Genomic DNA, 20,890 nt, shown 5'->3' with positions numbered 1-20,890 from the left:
CTGGACAAAGCATTTAATTACTGCAAAATGATTGGATCACATGCAAGATGGTGAAACGATTTAGTCCTCAGTGGGGATTTCATCATGTTTCACCGCGTGGGAAACAACGCTTCACCATGGTGAAACTACTTCCTTCTCTCTCCTATTTGTTTCATGCAAAAAGTACAGTTTTGCTGACGCTCTAATAAATGTGCATGACATCTTGTTGAAACTCCCACTGAGACTGGCCTAATAACTAAACTTATGTGTCATTCGGGAGCAAGTGTGGTCAAGACATAACACTAACTAGTTGTGTGACCACATTCTACCATGCATGCATGAGAGAGCAGCCATCTATCAACGACACAAAATTCTCAAAACAACACTTGCTTTCATGTTTTGTGACTCTAAATGTGTACTAGCGGGGAACACACAGGTGTAGTGGGAGGGGGATGAATCATGTCAGTGCACAAAGTCGATGGGGATGATGCATGCATGGATCGTCACAGCATGCGCGGTCAATTGTCTTTAGAGTCGAAAAATTCTCATTCTCGGTCCTCGGCTGGTCAGAACTCAGGTTCCCCTGCCGCCGCCGGGTCATGCTAGCTGCCATTCATTTTTTTTTTTCAAAGCAAGACCGCTTCCATGTCCAAATTCGTCGGGCGTCCAGGTTCATAAATCACAGGCAAAAGCAGACGTTCCTTTCTTGACCCAGTAGTGCTGCAGGCCAATCAGATACGCCTATCATATTTATTCTGTTATGTCAAATAATATAAACGGTGCTCGATCTGATGTGGCGAATAAAGAACACATGGAGAAACATCCCTGCCACGACGACACACACACACACACACAAGCAGTCCAGTGCGGCTGGGAATGGGACAGTGTCGTGTGCCTGGGCCACTCGTATCGTAATCGTATCATCTACTGTAGGAGTACTAGCTAGCCAATCATGATGTGCACTGCAGCATGCATAATAAAACGTACACAACCGGCGTCCAATCGAGGACGTGCAGCTGCAGCAGGGGGCGATGGAACCACGAGTTCACGTCACGCGGTACGTCATTGGCCGCGGGGGCCCCTCCAAGCTTCCTCTGTGTACCCGCAAGGCAACAAAAACCCCCTCTTTGGACGTGCAGCGTGCAGGGAGGGAAGAACCTGCAGCCAGCCAGCCGCAGCAGCGTGATCTCCACGCCTGGAGCTTCCTCAACCGTCGAATCTGATCCCGATTCCCACCACATCCCATGGCTGCTGCTGCTGCATGGACTCGTTTATCTTCTCCGATGTCCGATCCTCCTCCCATCATTTGCCAGCCGCCCGGATTGCATAGTGCCTCCGATGATACTGGCATAAATATGGATTTGTTGACAAGAATGATCGCGGTTCATTTTCTATTTAAATAAATGTTCCCTCTAAAACACTATTGAAGGACGAGACCGTTTTCTATTTACGACACGTAAGGAGAACACATGTCTGAATTCTCTAGGGTGGCGTTTGGACAGGGGTTGGAATACGGATAGGAAAATACAGCTGGGTAGGAAAGAGGGGTATGAGTTAGGGATGTGATGTTTTATACCTATACCTGTCCATGGTTTGGGTTAGAAAAATGTTGTGGGTCAAAAAAAGAGAAAAAAAAATCGACATCTCCTCGCACATGGTCCCAATCTTTTCGTTGTCTCTTCCATTTTTCTCCTCCCTGCCATCGACTCCGGCCTTCTGTTGGCGGACAACGCGGCTGCTCTAACAATGCAGACGACGAGACTGGCTCCACCGGTGGAGGCTGCTGCTGCTCTGGCAGTGAGCGTGGTTCAGCCTCCTGTGTTGTGGGTGGTGGAGGCGACTGCAGCTCTGGTGACGACGGTGGTGCAGACGAGGCTGTTCTCCACGCCCTTCTCCCCATCGACGACAATGTTGTGTGTAGCCTTCCTTCCCTGCTGGATGTAGTCGAGGCAGTCTATGAGGGTGGCGGCCTGAGAGACGCAATCCACCAAGGACCCTGAGGCAGGGGAGTGGGAGCCTGCCCTCGCGATGGAGGTAGCGAGCACCGGGAGGACGCATGCCACGACGATAGTGCTGTCACGGGAGGTGCGCACCATGAGTTAGCGTCAGCACTAGGAGCTTCTATCCCAGCAACAACCCGCCCCTCACGGTGGGATAGAAGCACCTTATTTCCCTTTTCCATACCCTCCCCTTTTCCCTTTTCCTGAAACCAATCGCGGGATCAGACTTCCAGCACATACTATATCACTATCCCACCTACCATAACCCACAATCCAAACGCCACCTAGATGTGCATATAGAGCGTGTGTGTGTTGCTTATTAGACAACCACATGTTACTAGTGTCAAACCCCTCCCCTACACAGCAATCATAGCTCTTCTTCATTTCCTTATTTGTCCACATCCCTAGCCCACCTCACTACCATTGTTTCCTAACTCATGTTAACATATTGTTGAAAAACATGGCAATATGTATCGAACAAAATTCAAGTGTGCGTGGTGGGTGCAAGGCGTAATTATAGTCGTACTCAACAAAGAGGGAAAACCACATTTTTAGTGTTCAACACTATATATTGATGGATAGCATTTTTTTATCTATGATACTGAAGGAGAACACACATGCCTAGTTCTCTAGATGTGCACACAAGGCATGTGAGTGTGAGATATTTATTAGATAATTGCACGTTACTAGTCGTACCACCCCAATCATAGTTTTTCTTCCTTTCCTTCTTTGTCCGCATCCTGACCACTTCACCACCACACTCTCTCCTAACTCGTGTGAGTGTGTTGTTGAAAAGCATGACAACATGCTTTTGAATTCTAGGTATGTGGTGCGTGCAAGACGTAAATGTAGTTGTACCCAATAAAAAGGAGAAAAACAAATTCTAGGTGTGTGTACAACATGTGTGTGTGTGTGACGCTTATCAGATGATCATCCGTTACTAGTTGTATCACCCATAAATGTATCTCATCTTCCCTTTTTTCGCTCTCTTCTTTCTCTACATTCAATTTGCCCCATTGCCACTTGCCCATCCCCTAACTCGTGTGCCTGCATGCCATCAGATAGTGTGACAAAGTGTGTCAAATAAGAATTTAGGTATGTGTGATGTCCACATGAAGGTGCGTCAAACAAGAATTTAGGCGCATGGGAAGCATGTGGTGCGTACAAGGCGTGACTATGATTGTATCTAGTAAAGCCTAAAAAACCCTGAGTCTAGGTGTGAGCTTAGGGTATTTGTATGAGACATTCATACTATGATTCTGTGTTACTAGTCTTGCAACTCTCTAACATCTCTTCTCCATTTCCTTTCCTCTGCACCTTTAGTCGCCCTAGTGTCTCCTACACTTTCTTAGGCGCGATTGGATGCTTGATTTTAGCCGCCCCAACCAGGTTCATCATAATGTAGCCCACGCATGATTGCATGATTGAACTAGCTGCCAAGTTTGGCCCGCCAACTGCAAAAACCATCATCCCAAGGGCTAATTGGTTTTCGCTACGCGCTGGCTAGGTTTGGCACATGTAGCCTTTTGTTTGGTTGCCCACACCCAGACAGTCACGTTAGATACGATACTTGTTTGATTGACTGTATCCTGCTATCACTCAACTTGTTTTTTCCCATTGCACACACTTGGTCCCACACGCTTTCCTGCATAAAGCGAGGCCTGTATCGCTAGGAATATTGATTTTTTCGCACAGGTAAGGTAGGTCGAAGGGTGGCTTTTGCATGGAGGCGGCATGGCTCAGCTCGCATCTGCCATGCAGGCTCCTACTGGCCAGGATGTTTAGCTACGACAACTATTTGTTTGGTTTATGTGCGGACATAGCATGGATGCATAGATAGTATGTTTGGTTGCATGTGTTCCATGGTTCTCAATCTCACAACCACTCTTTGCAAACTCGAAATGAAACTTTCTTCGAAGCTAGGCTGTGTTGGCAATTTTGCATCAGGGGCTGGTCAAAGTCTACAAATAGACAGGCAATCGATCACCTATGAATTGAATCGGACTAACCAGGTTCGGCCAATCAATGAGGTATATGACACGGGCAAATCACCTGTGAATTATATCGGACCAACCAGGCTCGGCTAAATACGTGTAACCAATAAAGCCCTATATGACATGAGCACATTTACACCAGGGATAACATGTATGCGAAATGAAAAATTCTACAATTTCACTGTTTTTCCTACTTGTTGACGATTATATAGTATGAAAAAATTGGATACGGTGCTATGTTTACAGAAATGAGCCCCGGAATCGAATTTTCTGGTTACGGGTTTCATCCCTAGTTCCAGTGTTCCACTTCCACCCACTCGGGAGACCTAAAAAGGAAACAGGGGCAGGACGGTCAATTCCAACTGCAAAGTCTCAGATTTTCCTTCGGGACCAAAACCAACCTACACCCAACTCATTTTTGTTTTCCTCCTTTTCTTTTCGCCTTCCTTCTTTTTCATTCCCCCCCGCTGCGGCGCTGCCTGCCTCTGTCCCTCCCCTCCTCTCCTCTCCTTATTCTATTTTTTTCGTTTTTCCATTTTCCGCTGTGGATTCCCATGGTCACCACAGTGAAGTCTCGACCGCCGCATGCTTCCTTCGCCATGAGCGGCGGCCGCCGCCGCGGCTCTTCGCCGGCGGCGCCTTCCTGCTCCTACGTATCCGGGTGAGTTCCGCTCCTCCCTCTCCCGTTCTCATCCTTTTTCTTGTCTGTTTCTTGCAATCCTGAAGGGAACGAACTGCTCTTTCTTTCTTTTTTTTTTCTCTCTATATGAAGTTGTGTTGGTTGGTTTAAGCTTGATCCGTGCTTCAACCGCTCAAAAGCATCGATTTTTTCTCTCTAGGTTCTTATATGCTTTATTTTATCCTGAGGTTTTGTTTGGCGATGAGCTGCTTGGTATTCGTTACCACTTTCCCTATTCGGCGATCAACTGCAGCCATGTGCTAATTCTTTTGCGGCCGCGGCGTGTTGGGTTTCTTTTGCAGGGGTTCGCTGGTTGCGCTATGCTGCTTAACCTTGATGCTCCTTGCTTTCTCCGTGTCGGCCGTGGCGGCGGAGGATTGCGCTGACGAGAGTGACGGCGCTGATGGCGACGGTCGCTGTCTCAGCTTCCGGGATGGCTGCGCAGACCGGAGCTCCTTCTGCTTTTCGTCCTCGGTGGCTCAGATGCTGCTTGCAAGCGAGGATGGCACCAAGGCGCCGGATTTGGAGATGTCAAGGGACCGGGGACCGACCTCTCTACCATTGTCCTTCCCGATGTCCGGCGGCGGAGGCATGGTAACTTGCTTTGACTCGTCGCTCACACGGGCGCGCAATGGATTGGGGAAAGACAACGATGCTAGAGCGAGGTATAATGTCGCGTCATGCCAGGCGCCGCTTGTGCCAGACAATTGGATGCGGGCATCAGCTGGGGTGCCCATGGAGGTGGATAGCACGGCCACAGATGCCGACCCGAATGGTCTTCAAAGTCCCTTGTCGATGAATGTGGAAATTAACCCCCCGGTGTTGGATTGGGGCAGGAGCGAGTTGTATGCCGCAACCAAGGCCAAGTTGACCGTGGTGAATTTGAACAACAACAGTGTCCTGCGTCTGTATGAGCCATTCAGCACTGACCCCCAGTTTTATGTGTATGGTTATGAGGATCTGGAGCTGCAGCCTGGGGATAATGCTACAGTCACCTTCGTTTTCTTGCCAAAGTTGTTGGGCTCTTCATCAGCACATCTAGTTGTGCAGACAAATTTTGGTGGATTTATTATACATGCAAAGGGCATGGCTGTCAGTTCGCCCTATCAGATACTGCCATTGACTGGGATAGATGTTGTGATTGGTGGACAGCTAGAGAGGAACTTATCGATATACAACCCCTATGATGATACTCTCTATGTTGAGGAAGTGGCTGTTTGGATGTCTTCATTGGAGAGCACAAGGTATTCTTCTCACCTTGTTTGCCAGCTAGGCTCCTCTGATGGAGCATTGGAGCTATCTTCTTCAGGTAGCAACTGGTATACAGCAAGCAATGAGGAATTTGGAAGGCCAGTGGTCTATATCAGGCCTAGTGAGCAATGGGAGGTGCTTCCTTCAAAGAGCAACACTGTAATAGAGTTAAAACTGCAAGCTGTTTCTGAAGGCAAGGTGTTTGGTGCTATCTGCTTGAAACTGCGCAATTGCACTCCTAGTACAGTTCGTACTTTTGTTATACCTATTGAGCTAGAGGTGCATACGCGAACTTACTATGATTCCAGTGGCTTAATTGCTGTCACATTTGAGCATATATCGACTTGTGATGAAACTGGTTCGATATTTTCACTTTCCTTACGGAATGATGGACCAAAGTTACTGAGGGTTATAGGTGTTACTGAGGATGACAGAAATGGCCCAATGATCTTTCAGGTTAAGTACCTGAATGGATCGATACTCTTCCCTAATACTGTAACAGATATAGCTTTAGTAAGATATACTTCTTCAGTTCCAGAGGACATTTCATCTGACAGCTGCAATATAGTTGTAGAAACAAACAGTACCCTTGGTAGTTCAATCATATTACCGTGCAAAGATTTAGTGCGTGCATCTCTTTTCTATACTAGCAATGCTATTGTTGCTGAATCCGATGGACCGTTTGCCAGATCATTATATGAGGAAGAGATCTCTGCTAATGCAAGGACGAGAACATTGGGCAGCATGCTGCAAGTAGAAGACTCGCATGATGTGAAGGTATTCTTCCTTACAATTTTCTTTCACAAAGAAATAGAACCTTCATTGATTACATTGATATTAAATGCTTTTTCTTGTTGAAATGCTAAATGCTTACTAGGAGTTGTACTTGACATATGTCCTAGTATGAGTACTACCTGATGCTGTTTGATATATATTAGTTATATCTAGCCCACTGTATTGTTCTTTTTTCTTTCATGTCAATCCCACATAATCCACGCGTGTAACTTCCGTTTCCTTTGCGATGTCTTCATCCCTTAACATGAAACTGCATGGTGTTGAGTCTATGCTTAACTGGCAAGTAATTGGTATTCTATGCTTACTCACCTGGAGCTTGCTCTATAATTATTATTGAAGAGAATATGTTCAGTACCTAACCCTGAGTCTTTAACTCTTAATCAGGTGTCTCTAAAATGGCTTGATGTTCTAGAGAAAAAATGTTTTTTTAGTAATCCTTAATTTTATCTGATCCTGCTACTAGTAATAGATTATTCTGGTCTTGAGATTGATGCCTACAGCTGTATATAAGCAGAGTACCTTGGTAACTTGATTCCTGTTATAGTAGTTAAAATCGCTCTTCTAAATAGAACTTGACCTTCCAATTGTCTACATTTTCTCATTATCCTTGTGCTTAAGTGCTGGCAGATGTTTGATTCCTTATTTCAGTTGGACAATACATCGATATATATCCTTTTGCTTGTAAGTCTGCTGATGTAATATCATAAATTTATATGCAGCCAATGGTCATGAGAGCAGTCAAAGCTGATGATAGAATACTTAGACAATGGAAATCTCATGGAACAAGTGACGGGATTTCTGTTCTTATGGATCCTGAAATGTTGTTTCCCGTTGTGCAAATTGGTTCACAGTTTTCTCAATGGATAAAGGTCCATAACCCAAGCCTGGAGCGTGCAGCCATGCAGCTGATAGTGAACTCTGAGGAGATCATTGACCAATGCAAAACTGTAACCAATGTATGTGAACTCACATTCTCAAGCAAATCTCCAGAGATTAACTCAACTGAGACTAGATTTGGTTTCTCATTAGGTGATGCAGCAATCACAGAGGCTTATGTTGATCCTTCAGAGACTGCTTTGCTTGGTCCTGTTGTCTTCCGTCCCTCGAATCACTGCATGTGGTCAACCATGGTTTTGATCAGAAACAACCTGTCAGGCGTGGAGATGCTGCCTCTGCGGGCATATGGGGGACGGCAATCTATTGTCCTTCTAGAGGAATCTGAACCTGCTTGGAAGCTAGAGTTTAGCCTTGGATCCAATATTCAGAACCAATCAACAATGACCAAACAAGAGGTCCCAAGCTCTTTGTGCAGTCAACAGTTAACCAAAGAGATACATGTTAAAAACAGTGGTGACCTTCCTCTCCAAGTGACAAAGGTTAAAGTTTCAGGAGCTGATTGTGGTGTGGATGGATTTACTGTGGACAACTGCAAGGGATTTAGCTTAGCTCCGAGTGAATCAATAAGAATGCTCATTTCTTTTCAAGCTGACTTCTCTTCAGCTATGGTTCAGAGAGATCTTGAGTTGGTCATGACTACTGGCATCTTTCCGATCCCTATGACTGCAACTATTCCGGTCTGCATGCTTAACCAGTGCAGAAAATCTTATCTCAGATCTGCCCACTGGAAGCTGTTGGTAGTCTTCTTTGGAGCTTTAACACTGCTTACTCTGGTCTTTGTCCGATATGTCCCAGATTCTTTGACAGTGGGCTCTCAAGATTACATCAAGATCGATGACCAGAAAAGTACCATTTTTGCGGAGAACAAGAAAAGTACCATTAGCAAGACTCTTAAGCCCTCTTTCCTTCACCAAAGCAGCAAAAAGTCCAGGTTACTTTTGACCAGTACCTCTACTTTTTCCCAAGTCCACTTCAATTTCACATTTATTTAAGTTTTGGTAGTTTGTGGTTTGTGCACAGGACAAATAAGGAACACAAAAGAACTGAAGAAGCTGTTGCTGAGAAATACCCTGCCAATGTTGTTGATAGCTCAAAGAGGACAGATGATAAGAATAATCCTGATGAACAACTGCACACAACTTCAACTGTATCTGTGTCCCGAGCTAATCCAGTGGAAGACAAGGCCTCAAGAGAAACTCCACAGACTAGTGAAAATCTCACTATCAGGATTGCCCGAGACAAAGGGAAACGAAGGAAGCGGAGAGGTGGTGCAGGACTGGCAGGGAAGTTTGAGGTTTCTAGCAGCCACAGTGGGAACTCAACACCGTCTTCACCATTGTCGCAAAGTTCAACCCCAAAACAAGGTTGGTCTTTTTCCGGGGCACCATCAGAGCCAAAGCATGGAAATAAACTCGAGACTGGGTTCGATGTCGAGGCAACCACATCATCAACTGGCACTAAGCATGACAAGAAAACTTGGTCGCAAGTCGCTAAGGAACAGCCTCGCTCGCGTTCAGCCTCGCCTGGAGCTGGAATGACATCACCTCCATCTCCTGCACTGACCGCCACTGCATGGCACTCACCATCATTGGCGACATCTTCCCCGATCACTCCACACTGTCGTGCTCCTGGCTCCAACCTGATGAAAGACAAGGCTGTGAAGAGAGACGTCGGTGCGCCGAAGAAAGACTTCACCTACGACATATGGGGAGACCATTTCCCTGGAAACCTGCTGGTGATCGCAAGGGAGGCCGCACCATGCAAGATGCCTGACGCTTCTGAAGGCGCCTCCTATAGCTTGTTTGCTAGAGAGCCCCAGACCCTCATGATGAAGCCATCTGCACCGCCGCCCATGTCTCGCGGCCGCGGCTCGCCGCCGTCTGATGTAGCATCTGGTTATGGAATAAAATGATCCTGAAAGCTGAAATAATTTGACCCGGGTTTGCCCCGTCTCGCGTGCATCCATGCGCTCTCCGTTTCTAGTACTAACCATGCATCCTAACATGATTACATGATGCAGGTTGACAGCGCACGTGCAAATAAAAAATTTATATAAAAGCCGAAGAAAGTGAAGCAGGTTAAAACTGACGGTTTTTTTTCACAACTGACAATTAAACTGTGTTGCTTTAAAGCATGTAAATCGAGCAGTAAAGATCTGACTGCAACGTTAGAGAAACTGTAGGCCTGATTACATTTTTTGCTTCAGGCGAACGCGATTCGGAGAACAGAACCGACCCCACATGATTAGCCTCCAGGCTTCAGCTAATAAAGATTCTAAAGTGCCATCATGTCTCACCTCGCTATCATCTGCAGATATGAGGACAATTATGTCCCTGAAAGCAGGAGAGAGGTGCTTGAAAGGCTTCATGCATGTTAGTGGGTGTCTCATTCGTTAAAGCCAAAATGCGAACCATGAGTAGGTGTAACACGTACGAATTAAGCAGAAAGTTCAAAGAAATCTCCCTGTGGATGCCAAGGAGTATCTTTAGTGGGTGTCTCTTTTAGCTTGGAGTATCTTTAGTTTATCTTCCATTGCTACTTTGCTGCAAGTTCACCTGCTCTGATGCTACATTCGCATCAAAGTTCCTACTACAAAAAGCATGCAGACTCCAAATCCTCAATACTAACAGCGTGACATGTCCGATATTGCGAAGGGCACAAGTACTGGAACTCATTTGCAGGGACTGGAATAACTCCTAAAGATGATCATGCTGTATAACAAAAGCATGAGCTGCAGGTAAACATGGTTTGCAGGGGGATTATACGAGTACTAAAAAACAGAGGACAGAACACGGACTGCAGGTAGCATCCTAGCGGGTACCCGTTGTATTATTACCATGCTGCCTGTATATAACAAAAGCAGTCTCACTTTCAGAATACACACATCATACAGCACTCAGAATGCCTTATTTTGATGCGACGCGTTGGTCACTAATCCAGCAATCCTGCTCCCCAATCCAGAACGGAGAGGGCAAGTAATCAGCACCGCTCCGCTACTGAACATGTCAAGTTTCCTGATTTTCCATCACTTCGAGCTGAAGAATGGTAGCCTACAGTATGCAGATTCATATGGTTAGTGCTATTTCCATATGCGTCATCTCACGAGTCACCAGCATATTTACATGGAATTTCTTATGTGCGTTGGCTTGAGATGAACAAGTTATCTGGTGTGAGGTCTGCTTGGGAAGAACTCTGGACTCACCCTAGCCTGAGCGATGTATCGGAGCAGTCGTCAGTGTCTGTTGATGGGCGCGGATAGGATGTGTTTGTCACAGATTCAGATGACTGCCCTTCCTCATACACAATTTCTGAATCGACGCCAAGCTGCGTCTCCATCCTTGCCATCCGGGTCACCTGCAGCTTCAGATCGCCGTGGCTTAAGCACCGAGACATCGTTCGAAACAAAGGAAGGGCAGAATCGAAAACTCAGCAGGGGAGAGCAGGGATTTACTTGCTCCTTCAGCCTTGAATTCTCCTCGATCAGTTCCATTCTCTGTTCAACAACACAACTGACGCTGTTAGAAGGCAGGAAATGGGATCTGGCTGAATGTAATCTGAAATATTTCAGTTGCATCAGTTGGTGAGGTGCTGAAATTTTCCATACAGCAGTTGATTAAGCTGCAGCACTAGCCTAGGTCTGATGCATCTTGTTTTGAAATAAATTAACTAAAGCAGTTTGAAAAGGGAATTTGCTTGCCTTTCTTTCCAGACCGCTGATCTCGTCAAGGATTTTTTGGCTCTACAATTTTGACAGGGAAAGAGATGATTATGCTATGCATCATTACTGTACAGTCCAGTCTGATGCTGTCACAACTCACGAGTATCAGATACCTTGGTTTTGAGTACAGAGCCGAGGCCAGATTCGAGGGTCTTCTCAAGCTCTTGCAGCTGTTGGACGCTCAGCCTCTGGAGCTCCTCTCCTCTCATCTGCCTGTAGAGAATTAACGGGGTTACTTTTATAACATGCTGATAACCTATTTTGTCAAAAAGGAGTAGTTTTTAGAACGACTAAATAAAAAATAACAGAAAGAAAGGTAATAGTTAAATAAGCGATTACCATCTTAACGGCGACCATGGAGGAACAAAAACATACGTCATAAAGCAACCGAACTACCAAACAAGCAAAACTAAGGCTACAACCAAGAACTCTCTCTCACACACAAGACAAAAGACTAACCCTACAACCTAGACCTCCAACAAATACAACAAAACAAGCATGTGAGAGGCGGTGATGAGACAACAAAGCAGCAAATAAATACCGCAACAAGAGAACAACTGCCGGCATCGGTTCGGTCCTCTTCCACCTTTGCTCCACAGCAACAACTAAGCAACCAAAAACTTTGCAGCATGAGAGCAACCACCTCAGCTCCATGAGGATGACCAAGCAACAACAATATCTATAACTACTAAGCAAACACAAAAACAGCACAGGCATCACCAAGCAATAACCAGAGAGTAGCCTTCATAGCACCACAACGACGACCAAGCAATGTCTAGAGAGCCCATCACAAGAGAGAAGCTTGCTCTCCACAAGTGACAACCAAGGAACAAACACCCAACTAAATAGCATGACTGCACAAAAAGCAGTCCACGACAAGAAAGTAGGTGACACAATACCACAATGGTGACCAAGTAGTAACCATAACTCACGGTGAGAGAGCAGCCGCTTTAGGTCCACAAGTGATGACCAAGCAACAATTACCGACGAGTAGTGTGGAAGAAGACGACCTCGTACCTAAGCTAATGGCAACGGTAGAGTGGAGTAGTTCTCAAGATAATGCCACTTAGAAGGACATTACCCACACGGCGATGCCATTGTTCATCTGACAAAAGTGAACTAGGTTTTCACCTAGCTAGGGAAGATAGGTGGAACGGGGTCTCATAACAATGCCCTCAACAAGGTGAATGATACCTGAGAGCATCACCATTGTTGGTCTCAACCAGAGCTAGGTAGGCTCTCACCCCACACCTCCATGACCACACCAAACAACCCTAGAGCACAAAAGTATAGCAGCGACAAAAATCTAGCTAGGGCTTTCACCATACACCATATGACATATCCTGTACCCTAAGCACCAAACAACACTATAGGGCATAGAATTACAGCAATGACTAGAAGGACATCCGAAGGCTAAGCAAAGAAATGATGAACAACCAACGCAACAACCCCTTGGTGGACTCCTAACCCAACAGAACCAAAGGGTGTATGGTGACCCTAATGGCCCCCACCCCCAAAGTGTGTGATGATTGGGTACCACGATGGCTAAAGACATAGGGATAGCCAGTGAGACTCGCTTGGGGCAGGTAAGAGAGCCAACTTTGTGGAGAGGATAGCCAGAAAAATAATAACCATAATTTATGAAATAATGTATTCAAGAATGGTTATCTGTTTGTTGTGGGTTGATTCAGGCTGGACATTTAGGGTGGGTTGATTCAGGTTGGACGTTTGGGGTCTTTTACTTTGGTCTTTTGCTTGTGTCCCTCTAACCATATGTATGGTTCTAGGCCAGGTTTTGCTTTGTAAATTGAATCAAACTCTTTTTCTACCTATGGTGAACAACATGACACTACTACAAAAACAATGTCACTGAGGTCAAAATAGATTTGTCCAGGCGAAATCTGCGCATACCTCTATGAAAAGGTCTCTATAAATCAAAGATTTGTAGGTTCGCACCATCTTAGTCCCTAAAAATTGATTTATATGATTGGTGGCCTCGGGAAATATTTTCCGGAGAATGCAAACACAAAAAATAGGAAAATAATTTTCTCATGCCCAAGCAACTACCCCCATAAGTCAGTAATATTTTTTTAAAAAAAAAGAAATACGCGTATCAAGGATTTGAATTCATGACCTCAATATAACATCCCGACCCAGAGTTTAATAGAATACTTATACTAACGAGTTGCAACTTTTTTTCCCAAAAGCCCAAAGAACTCTAAAGTTAAGTGTGCTTGGCCTAAAGAAATTTAGGGATGGGTGAACCGAGAAGTTCTTCCCGAGTGGACATGAGTGAGAACAAAGTGTGCAAAAAAAGACTGGTGTTGATCTGTGAGGGTAGTCTATGTCCTAGAAAAACTGCTAGATGTAAGTGAGCCCGGCCTTGAAGAGGTGGGATATTACATAATGGTATCGGATCTGACTCTCGCGGTTTCATGGGTGCATGAGTGGGGACAAAGTGTGCAGAAAAAGACTGATGTTGGTCTGTTAGGGTAGTCTATGTCCTAGAAAAGCTGCCAAATGTAAGCGAGCCTGACCTTGAAGAGGTGGGACGTTATATAATGGTATCAGAGCTGACTCTTGTGGTTTCACGGGTTGCATGTATTGCAATTGCGCAGATATGGTGCGCATGGTTGGTGTGGACCCATAGTGGTCACACAACATGACACATGCGTTGGCACTGGACAAACGGACGTAGTCAAGAGGGGATGTTCCTAGCTTGGGGTTGACCGACGAGGACGCCGGTCTTTTAAGAGGGTGAGGATGTAACATCTCGGCCCAGCGCTTAATAGGATTAATAGAATATTTATACCAACAAGTTGCAAGTTCTTTTTTCGGAAGTTTATCTCCAAAGAACTCTAAAATTAAGTGTGCTTGGCCTAAAGAAATTTAGAGATGGGTGACCGATCGGAAAGTTTTTCCCAGATGCGCACGAATGAGGACAAATGACGCAAAAAAGACTGGTGCTGACTAGATATCTCAGGAGCTATTCTTAGGATTTACCTCAAGTCTCCCTATGCCCCCCTTCACTTGTGACTAGATATCAGAAGCTATTCTTTTGTATTAACTTCTTCGGATCTTTCTCGCAAAAAAACTTCTTTGGATTTTTTTGGAATATTTATGCTCTTAAACAATATCAGGTGACAAAATCATCGACTCCCATCGAGCACTGCAATTTTAGTATAAAGTGTGCCTCCATCATAGGCCATCTGAAATATTAAAAAACTTAAATTTAAAATAATTGTTTTAAATTGAATATTTGGGTCCAGCAAATTCAAATGAAAATAAATATTTTGCGTCCCCTAAACGATTTCAAATAAAAAACTTACCAACTATAAATTTTATGTCTCTTGGAGTTGTACAATTTTAATATAAAATTTGTCTTCATATAACTTGGTTTAAAAACTTATGATTTATTTGTGCGGCAACTATTTCTGCAGAAGAACCACCTTACAAATAGGCCTTGAAAAATCTAAAAACACCAACCAGGCATTAGCATTTTGCAAGGTGGGCCATGGCTAGTATCGTTCCATTGGGCGAGTCATGCCTGTTTTATAGTCTTGGCCCGAGCTTCAGCAGGTTGCCCACTAATTTTTGGTAGAAAGACAATTGAAATTCATATCTTAGGCCAATATTTTTTTTGGGGATCATGTTTTGCCGTCTAGGCCATGTCAGGAATGCGGGTTGGGCTAAGCCCAACCGGCTCGGACCCGATCTTGGACTGAAATGCTTGGGTCTAACGTCAACCGTTCCTAGAAATGTTTATTTTCAAAGGCAATGGGTGCGTTACAGTGACTCCTAGAATTTCCAAGGCAGTCTATATATTAGCTGAGCCCTCTGTTGGATTTTTTGGGGCCAGCTGAAAATCCCAATAATCTCATGAAACAATGGGACTTTTCTAAATCGAGATTTGTATAAAAAAGAACCATTTTGTTCTAAAAGATAACATATAAATCTCTGTGAAACAATTGGAGCTTTTCTAAATCATCTGTATAGTAGTGGAAACTTCGTGTCCTTCTAAAAAAGAAGTGCTTTGTTCCAAAAGATAAAACTGTCAGGCGCATGTAGATTATTGTGCTGCTTTTGAACTACATCCGTATGTGAAGATTAATTGTAGGATATATAGAGATGCTGTGCACCTGAGCTTAAGGCTGGTTTCAGCAAGCTCCTGCTTTAGCCTTGCACAAGTGCCATCATCAATCTGTAACACACATGTGACACATCACAGAACCCAAAGCTGTTAGTACCAACATCGTTGTACCCATTCTGCCATTGCTTTTGTGTTCGCAATTTGGAGTAAACAGTAGTTAACAATTACAGGATGAATTCAGATTAGCTCACATGTGACTGCAGCTGAGACGGCGCTTCAGACTTTTGGAGATTCTTGGAATGGGAGTCGTACCGATCGATTACCTGCTTCATGCTGCAGAAATATTGGGCAGATCAACTGATCAGCTGACTGCACAGTTTAGTAAAGATTAAATAATAATACGACTGACTGACGTATACTTCAGATAAAGATGATGGCTTCAATACCAAGACAATTTGTCTCAGCAACTAGATGTTGTATTATTTTTCTAGAAACCCATATTAAGTAGGCCATGCTTGGGAAATGAAGATATCAGTCTACACGGGAGGCTAGTACAGCAATATACTGCTGTGTAACTACTGATATTTCATGCACTGTACCGGGGATTTTATTCAGCCCTACTTCATCCAGCTTACATGACAGCAAACAGCCTCATAACTTGTAGTGTTAATTAGCTAGGAGAAAATAGTAGCAATGGTGTTCCTAGTGTTAAACTCTAAGAAAATCTTAACTACCTGCTTAAACTTTATGCACTGCAACGGTCAGCAGCACAATTGCATTTTCGTTAGCAGATTGGTATTCTAAATTTTCGGTTAATTGTGTTTGGCTGAAAACATTTTTTATGCACAATGGTATGCAAAAACATCATCCATGCCACAACAAAATTTGTGTGCCTAGAATTAAAATGCTTGGCCTCAAGATTGATCCTATAGACACCTACAATGAAATGATGTTGCTGTGTTACAAAGCAAAAGATGAGTTGTGTTCGTCCTGTGGCGGGGCAGCAATGCTAACCTTATCGTGCTACGTAGTAAATGCCCACTGCCTTTTGACACCCAAGGGCAAATATGAAACGAAGTACGATGCAAAAATGCCTTCAGATAGGATTGGTCAGTCTTTTTTCCCTAGCCCTCCTGATGATGTCATGCACACAGGCAGCTAGTGCGACTGTGCAAGTGATTTAAGGGCCCATTTGGATCCCTCTAGTTTTAACTAGTTATTAAGAATTTAGTTTTTAGAAACTATGTATGATCTAAACAAGTTAGTTTTTGCTGTCAGTTTTTGTCAGTTGGTAACTAGATTGTGCCCATTTCTTATGACCAAAGATTAATACATGCATAAATTCAGATTCTTAAAAACCGAGGCAAAAACTGGTTTTTAAGAATTCGAAACTGATCCAGCATCTCACACTGTTGGTCACGAAAAGATGAGACTAATTTCTATGAGCATGAATTTCTGTGGATATAAAAACAAATTTTAACTGTCTAAACAAACGCAATTCACTCAAATCAAATCTATATAAAATTACCAATGTTTATTATACCACATAAATATTATTAAATTAATTAAGTATAAAATATATTTTTATAGTAAATATATTAAGAGTCATAAATGTTGATATTATTTCATATAAATTTACAACTAAAATTTAAAAAATTATCCTGATTCATATAAAATTATATTTTTTAGACGGAGTATACAGTGCATGTACCACTGCCCACCATGTCTAAAGCTCTCGTGTCTCCATAATTTTTAAATAGCAAGCATTTAATTCACCCTGAAAGCTGTGGTTTAGATCAATTCATGACACTCAAATCCGGGTAAACGTCATGGTATAGTGATAGTTAAGGCTTAGCTGCTCAAAATGCCAAAAAGGCTGACTTCAACACTTACTGCTGTAATATAATATAAATCAAATATTAGGGCAGTCCTAATGAGATGACTAGAATATAGTTTCTATAGCATTACTCCCTTCGTCCACGGATATTAGGCGCAACTACTTTTTTTATTTGTCCACGGATACTATGCGCTGGGGCTCTGCATGCGCTGGATCAGCGGGTGGATTTACTGCTGGAGTGCTTGACTCCTCTTACCCCCCCCCCCCCCCTCCATCCATCCACGGATACTAGGCGCTGGGGCTCTGCATGCGCCTAGTGCTGGACTCCTCTCACCTAGGATGCCAAGTAAGTAAAATGGTGTTGTAGTATTGGAAATTAAAAGGCTGAGAGAAGGAACATGGTTTCTTATACAAGAAACTATTTCTACATGGAAACTAAGATTAAATGTGTATGAGGTAGACGATAGCGGAGAAACGATAGTGGATTGGCTGAAAAAAATGTATTTTGCAGAAATTATCTATTGAAAATGTAGTTTCTTCGATCTGTGTATGGAGTGTTATGACATGGTTAATATCGAGACTATCCTATTATTTTCTTGATTCGGGCTGCCTTTACTCAACATTTTTAGGGTCAAGGACATGCTTCATTCATTCAAAACATTTGCCATGTTATACTTCAGTCATCAAAATTCTTAGTCAAAGTTTGGCTATATGGTGCGACACAATTTCTGACCTTTGTCTCACATGTCATTCTCATTTTTTTTACCAAGTTTATCTCAATATAACGCATGATGAGATCATGCCACTGGTAAAAAAAACTATTTATACAATTGGTTCAGAACTATTTTTGTAACTATATGTGTTGTGAAAAAACAAGTGAACAACCTTAGCCTCTTGGCTACCTGCAGCCTTTCACAGCTCTAGCTACATTACCAGAAAAATCATTTGATATTGTAAATAGTATTATACTTCTTTTATGAACTTAGTAAAACTTAGGATGGTTTAACATATAGGACAACTAAAAATCTCTAATATTTCAAAACTGAGGGAGCAGAAGTTAAAACAAAATGGCATGTGCCTTGCATTAGGTGTAAAATACGAAGGAGAGTTACATATCATTATATTCTAAAGAGGAAATAAAGGTCCGAGTATACAGTTATAAAGTACGGAATGAGGTATCACATTTTCCTTTTTTTCTTAGGGTGAAAACGATAGATCATGTAAGTCGCATGAACATTCCGAGGCATTTCCTGTCAAGCCCGGGATACATGTGGAGAAAGCTCTGACCAGCTAGAAAGCATTTCTAGGTAGGATGTCCGGGTTAATTTGGACGATCCACATCGGCGGTGAAGTCAAAAGAAATGTAAACGTGCATTAAAAATAGAAATGTAAACGTGGTAGAACAAGAGCAATAGAAGAAACATGGAAATCGAAGCAACTTGTACAAAAGGTGCAGAAAAAATTATGTTGCAGATCAGAACGAAGACTTGTGACATCTACCTTTTGTCAAAGAGCATCTGTTTTTTACTGCCACACTGCCAAAAGAGAGAACCCCTCCATCTGTCTAGTCTCTTCCACGCATTCCAAGTTCTTTTAGTACTGTATTATATATACTCACTCCCTAAAAAAGAAATACACAATTCTTTTCAAAAGTCATTTTTTGCCTAGATTTATAAAAATATTAACATTAATAAATTATATTTGTTGTAAGAATATATTTCATTATTATATATTTAATAGTACTTATTTATAATATATTTGTAATATATGTTTACTAAAAAAAAGAAGAAGTGCATTCTTTAGGGACGGCAAGAGCAGGAGAAGAGCGGTGAAAAAAAGTCATTGAAATGTTGAAAGCATATCCTATATTTTCCTAGTAATTTAGCCAAGATAAGAAAAGGATCCTTATTCTATCTCAATTCACATCAATAGATAAGAAATTAGATATGATGAAATCACACTGACTGATCAACATGCATGCCCTTGAATTTCCCACTAATTTTCTGGGGTGGGTTACTGAAAGTATTGCCTAATTACTTGAAAGTAGTTAATCCGGCGAATTTACCACACAAACCTTGAAGTATATATCCTTATGCGGATAGAAAAAAAAGAATAACACTAATTAATATTAATAAACTCTGAATATGTTAGGGAGCGACAGGATAAATCCAGGGACAATTTTTTTTCCTCCAATCCCAGCTTAGAACAGGCGAGGACCACGAAGCGAGCATATGAGAATCTCTGAAAAAATGTGGGAGAAAATGACACCGCGCGCAAAGACATAATGATCGATCTCGGAACGACAGTCAAACAATCTTAGTCATTGTTGACAGTGGGGAAAAGGAACTTATTGGCGAACAAGCAAGAACTTTCTCCTTCGATCAACAGAACGAGCGGCACGAGTTACTTAATTAATCATACATTGAAATATCGACCATCAAATATCAATCGACATGCGACACATGTCGTAGACAAGCTTGGTCTAGAAAAAGGGACAGCGGATCAGCCACATACCCAAGTTGTTGGAGACCGGGAGACAAGAATCCCCGATCTCAAGAAATAGAGAAATCAGGTTTCTAATTGTGGAATTAACCGATCAATCGATTAAGACGCCGAATTAAAGAAGAACAAATACGGAATCGAGATTAGGGCATCCAGTACCAAGATGCGCAGGTCTAGGACCCAGGCCAGATGGAAGAACGAAATCGAAATCCAAGAACACGGAATCTACGCGCGCAGGAGCAAGATAGATTGGCCGGATGGCAGCCGTGTGGCACGGCGCAAGGTCTGTGTCCATAGATAGATAGATATAGGTACCTGGTGCTGGCGAAGTGGAAGAGTTTGCCGGTGGCGGAGAAGACGACGAGGCCGACCTCGGCGTCGCAGAGGATGGAGAGCTCCTCGGCCTTCTTGAACAGCCCCCGCCGCCTTTTGGAGAAGGTCACCTGCCTCGCCGCCAGGTTGTCGATCCTCCGGATCGCTATCCGCTCCCTCTTCCCGGCCATCGTGCCTCTCTTGCTGTCCTCCACCGGCGGCGGCGCCGCCGCCGCTGCAGCTGCCAACAACCAGAACAAGACGAGAAAGAGATGGAGTGAGTAATTTGACCAAGCAAAGAAAAGAAGAGGAGGATCGGAGCGAGGGAGAAGAACCCTAGCTAGCTGCCGGAAAAGCCACAGCGACAGCAAAATCCTTACAGGTGTTGGAGTAGATCTGCGGCGCGGTTCGGGAGTAGTCCAGAGGCTGGGTAGGCGCAAAGGACCAGTGAGCAACTGCCTACTACTCCTATTTATGGAACTAGCCAATTGCGACGAGAGGCTTGCTGGCTGGTAGGATGGGATGAGGACGGCCGCGTTGGCGCTCGCGGCAGCATGAACAGAAGCTCTAGCCTGTAGCAGTGTATAGGGTGCAGGGTGTAGGACAGCGTCGTACGAAGGAGCAGTAGCTTTTTATGGCAAAGGTCACGGTGGTGCCTGCCAGACTGCCGCTCCGATCCCCCAGGCCCATGGATGGAGCCAGGTGTCCGCCACGAGGTGGTCAGAGGAGAGTGGCCCCCTACCCTCGGCGCCATTGGTCCGCGCGTCACCTCATCCCTGCTCCCCCGCTGTTGCCTGTTGCTTCCCGCTGCTGTGACTGTGAGAGAGACAGAGGAT

The 20,890-nt window shown here is 43.8% G+C and overlaps 2 protein-coding genes across 5 annotated transcripts; one reads left to right on the top strand and one right to left on the bottom strand.

Moving 5' to 3' along the window:
- On the top strand, positions 4,411 to 9,543 carry LOC8057649 (transmembrane protein 131). The gene is made up of 4 exons (XM_021451664.1): positions 4,411 to 4,634; positions 4,955 to 6,680; positions 7,418 to 8,526; positions 8,616 to 9,543. The coding sequence occupies exons 1-4, from the start codon at positions 4,528 to 4,530 to the stop codon at positions 9,505 to 9,507; spliced, it is 3,834 nt and encodes a 1,277-aa protein (XP_021307339.1). The 5' UTR covers positions 4,411 to 4,527; the 3' UTR covers positions 9,508 to 9,543.
- On the bottom strand, positions 10,213 to 20,654 carry LOC110431897 (MADS-box transcription factor 47-like). Of its 4 annotated transcripts, none has more exons than XM_021451665.1 (9): positions 20,435 to 20,654; positions 20,058 to 20,295; positions 15,655 to 15,736; positions 15,453 to 15,514; positions 11,427 to 11,526; positions 11,293 to 11,334; positions 11,047 to 11,088; positions 10,798 to 10,955; positions 10,213 to 10,645 (listed from the first exon to the last, which is right to left on the bottom strand). In XM_021451665.1, the coding sequence occupies exons 2-9, from the start codon at positions 20,243 to 20,245 to the stop codon at positions 10,621 to 10,623; spliced, it is 699 nt and encodes a 232-aa protein (XP_021307340.1). In that variant the 5' UTR covers positions 20,246 to 20,295; positions 20,435 to 20,654; the 3' UTR covers positions 10,213 to 10,620. The 4 variants fall into 4 exon arrangements, with proteins under 4 accessions (XP_021307340.1, XP_021307342.1, XP_021307341.1 ...); XM_021451667.1 differs by having other exon boundaries at positions 10,798 to 10,949; XM_021451666.1 differs by having other exon boundaries at positions 20,390 to 20,628.

Source organism: Sorghum bicolor, chromosome 1, assembly GCF_000003195.3.
Source record: "Sorghum bicolor cultivar BTx623 chromosome 1, Sorghum_bicolor_NCBIv3, whole genome shotgun sequence".
Lineage (NCBI taxonomy): Eukaryota > Viridiplantae > Streptophyta > Magnoliopsida > Poales > Poaceae > Sorghum > Sorghum bicolor.
This window is presented reverse-complemented; position numbering and strand designations above follow the sequence as displayed.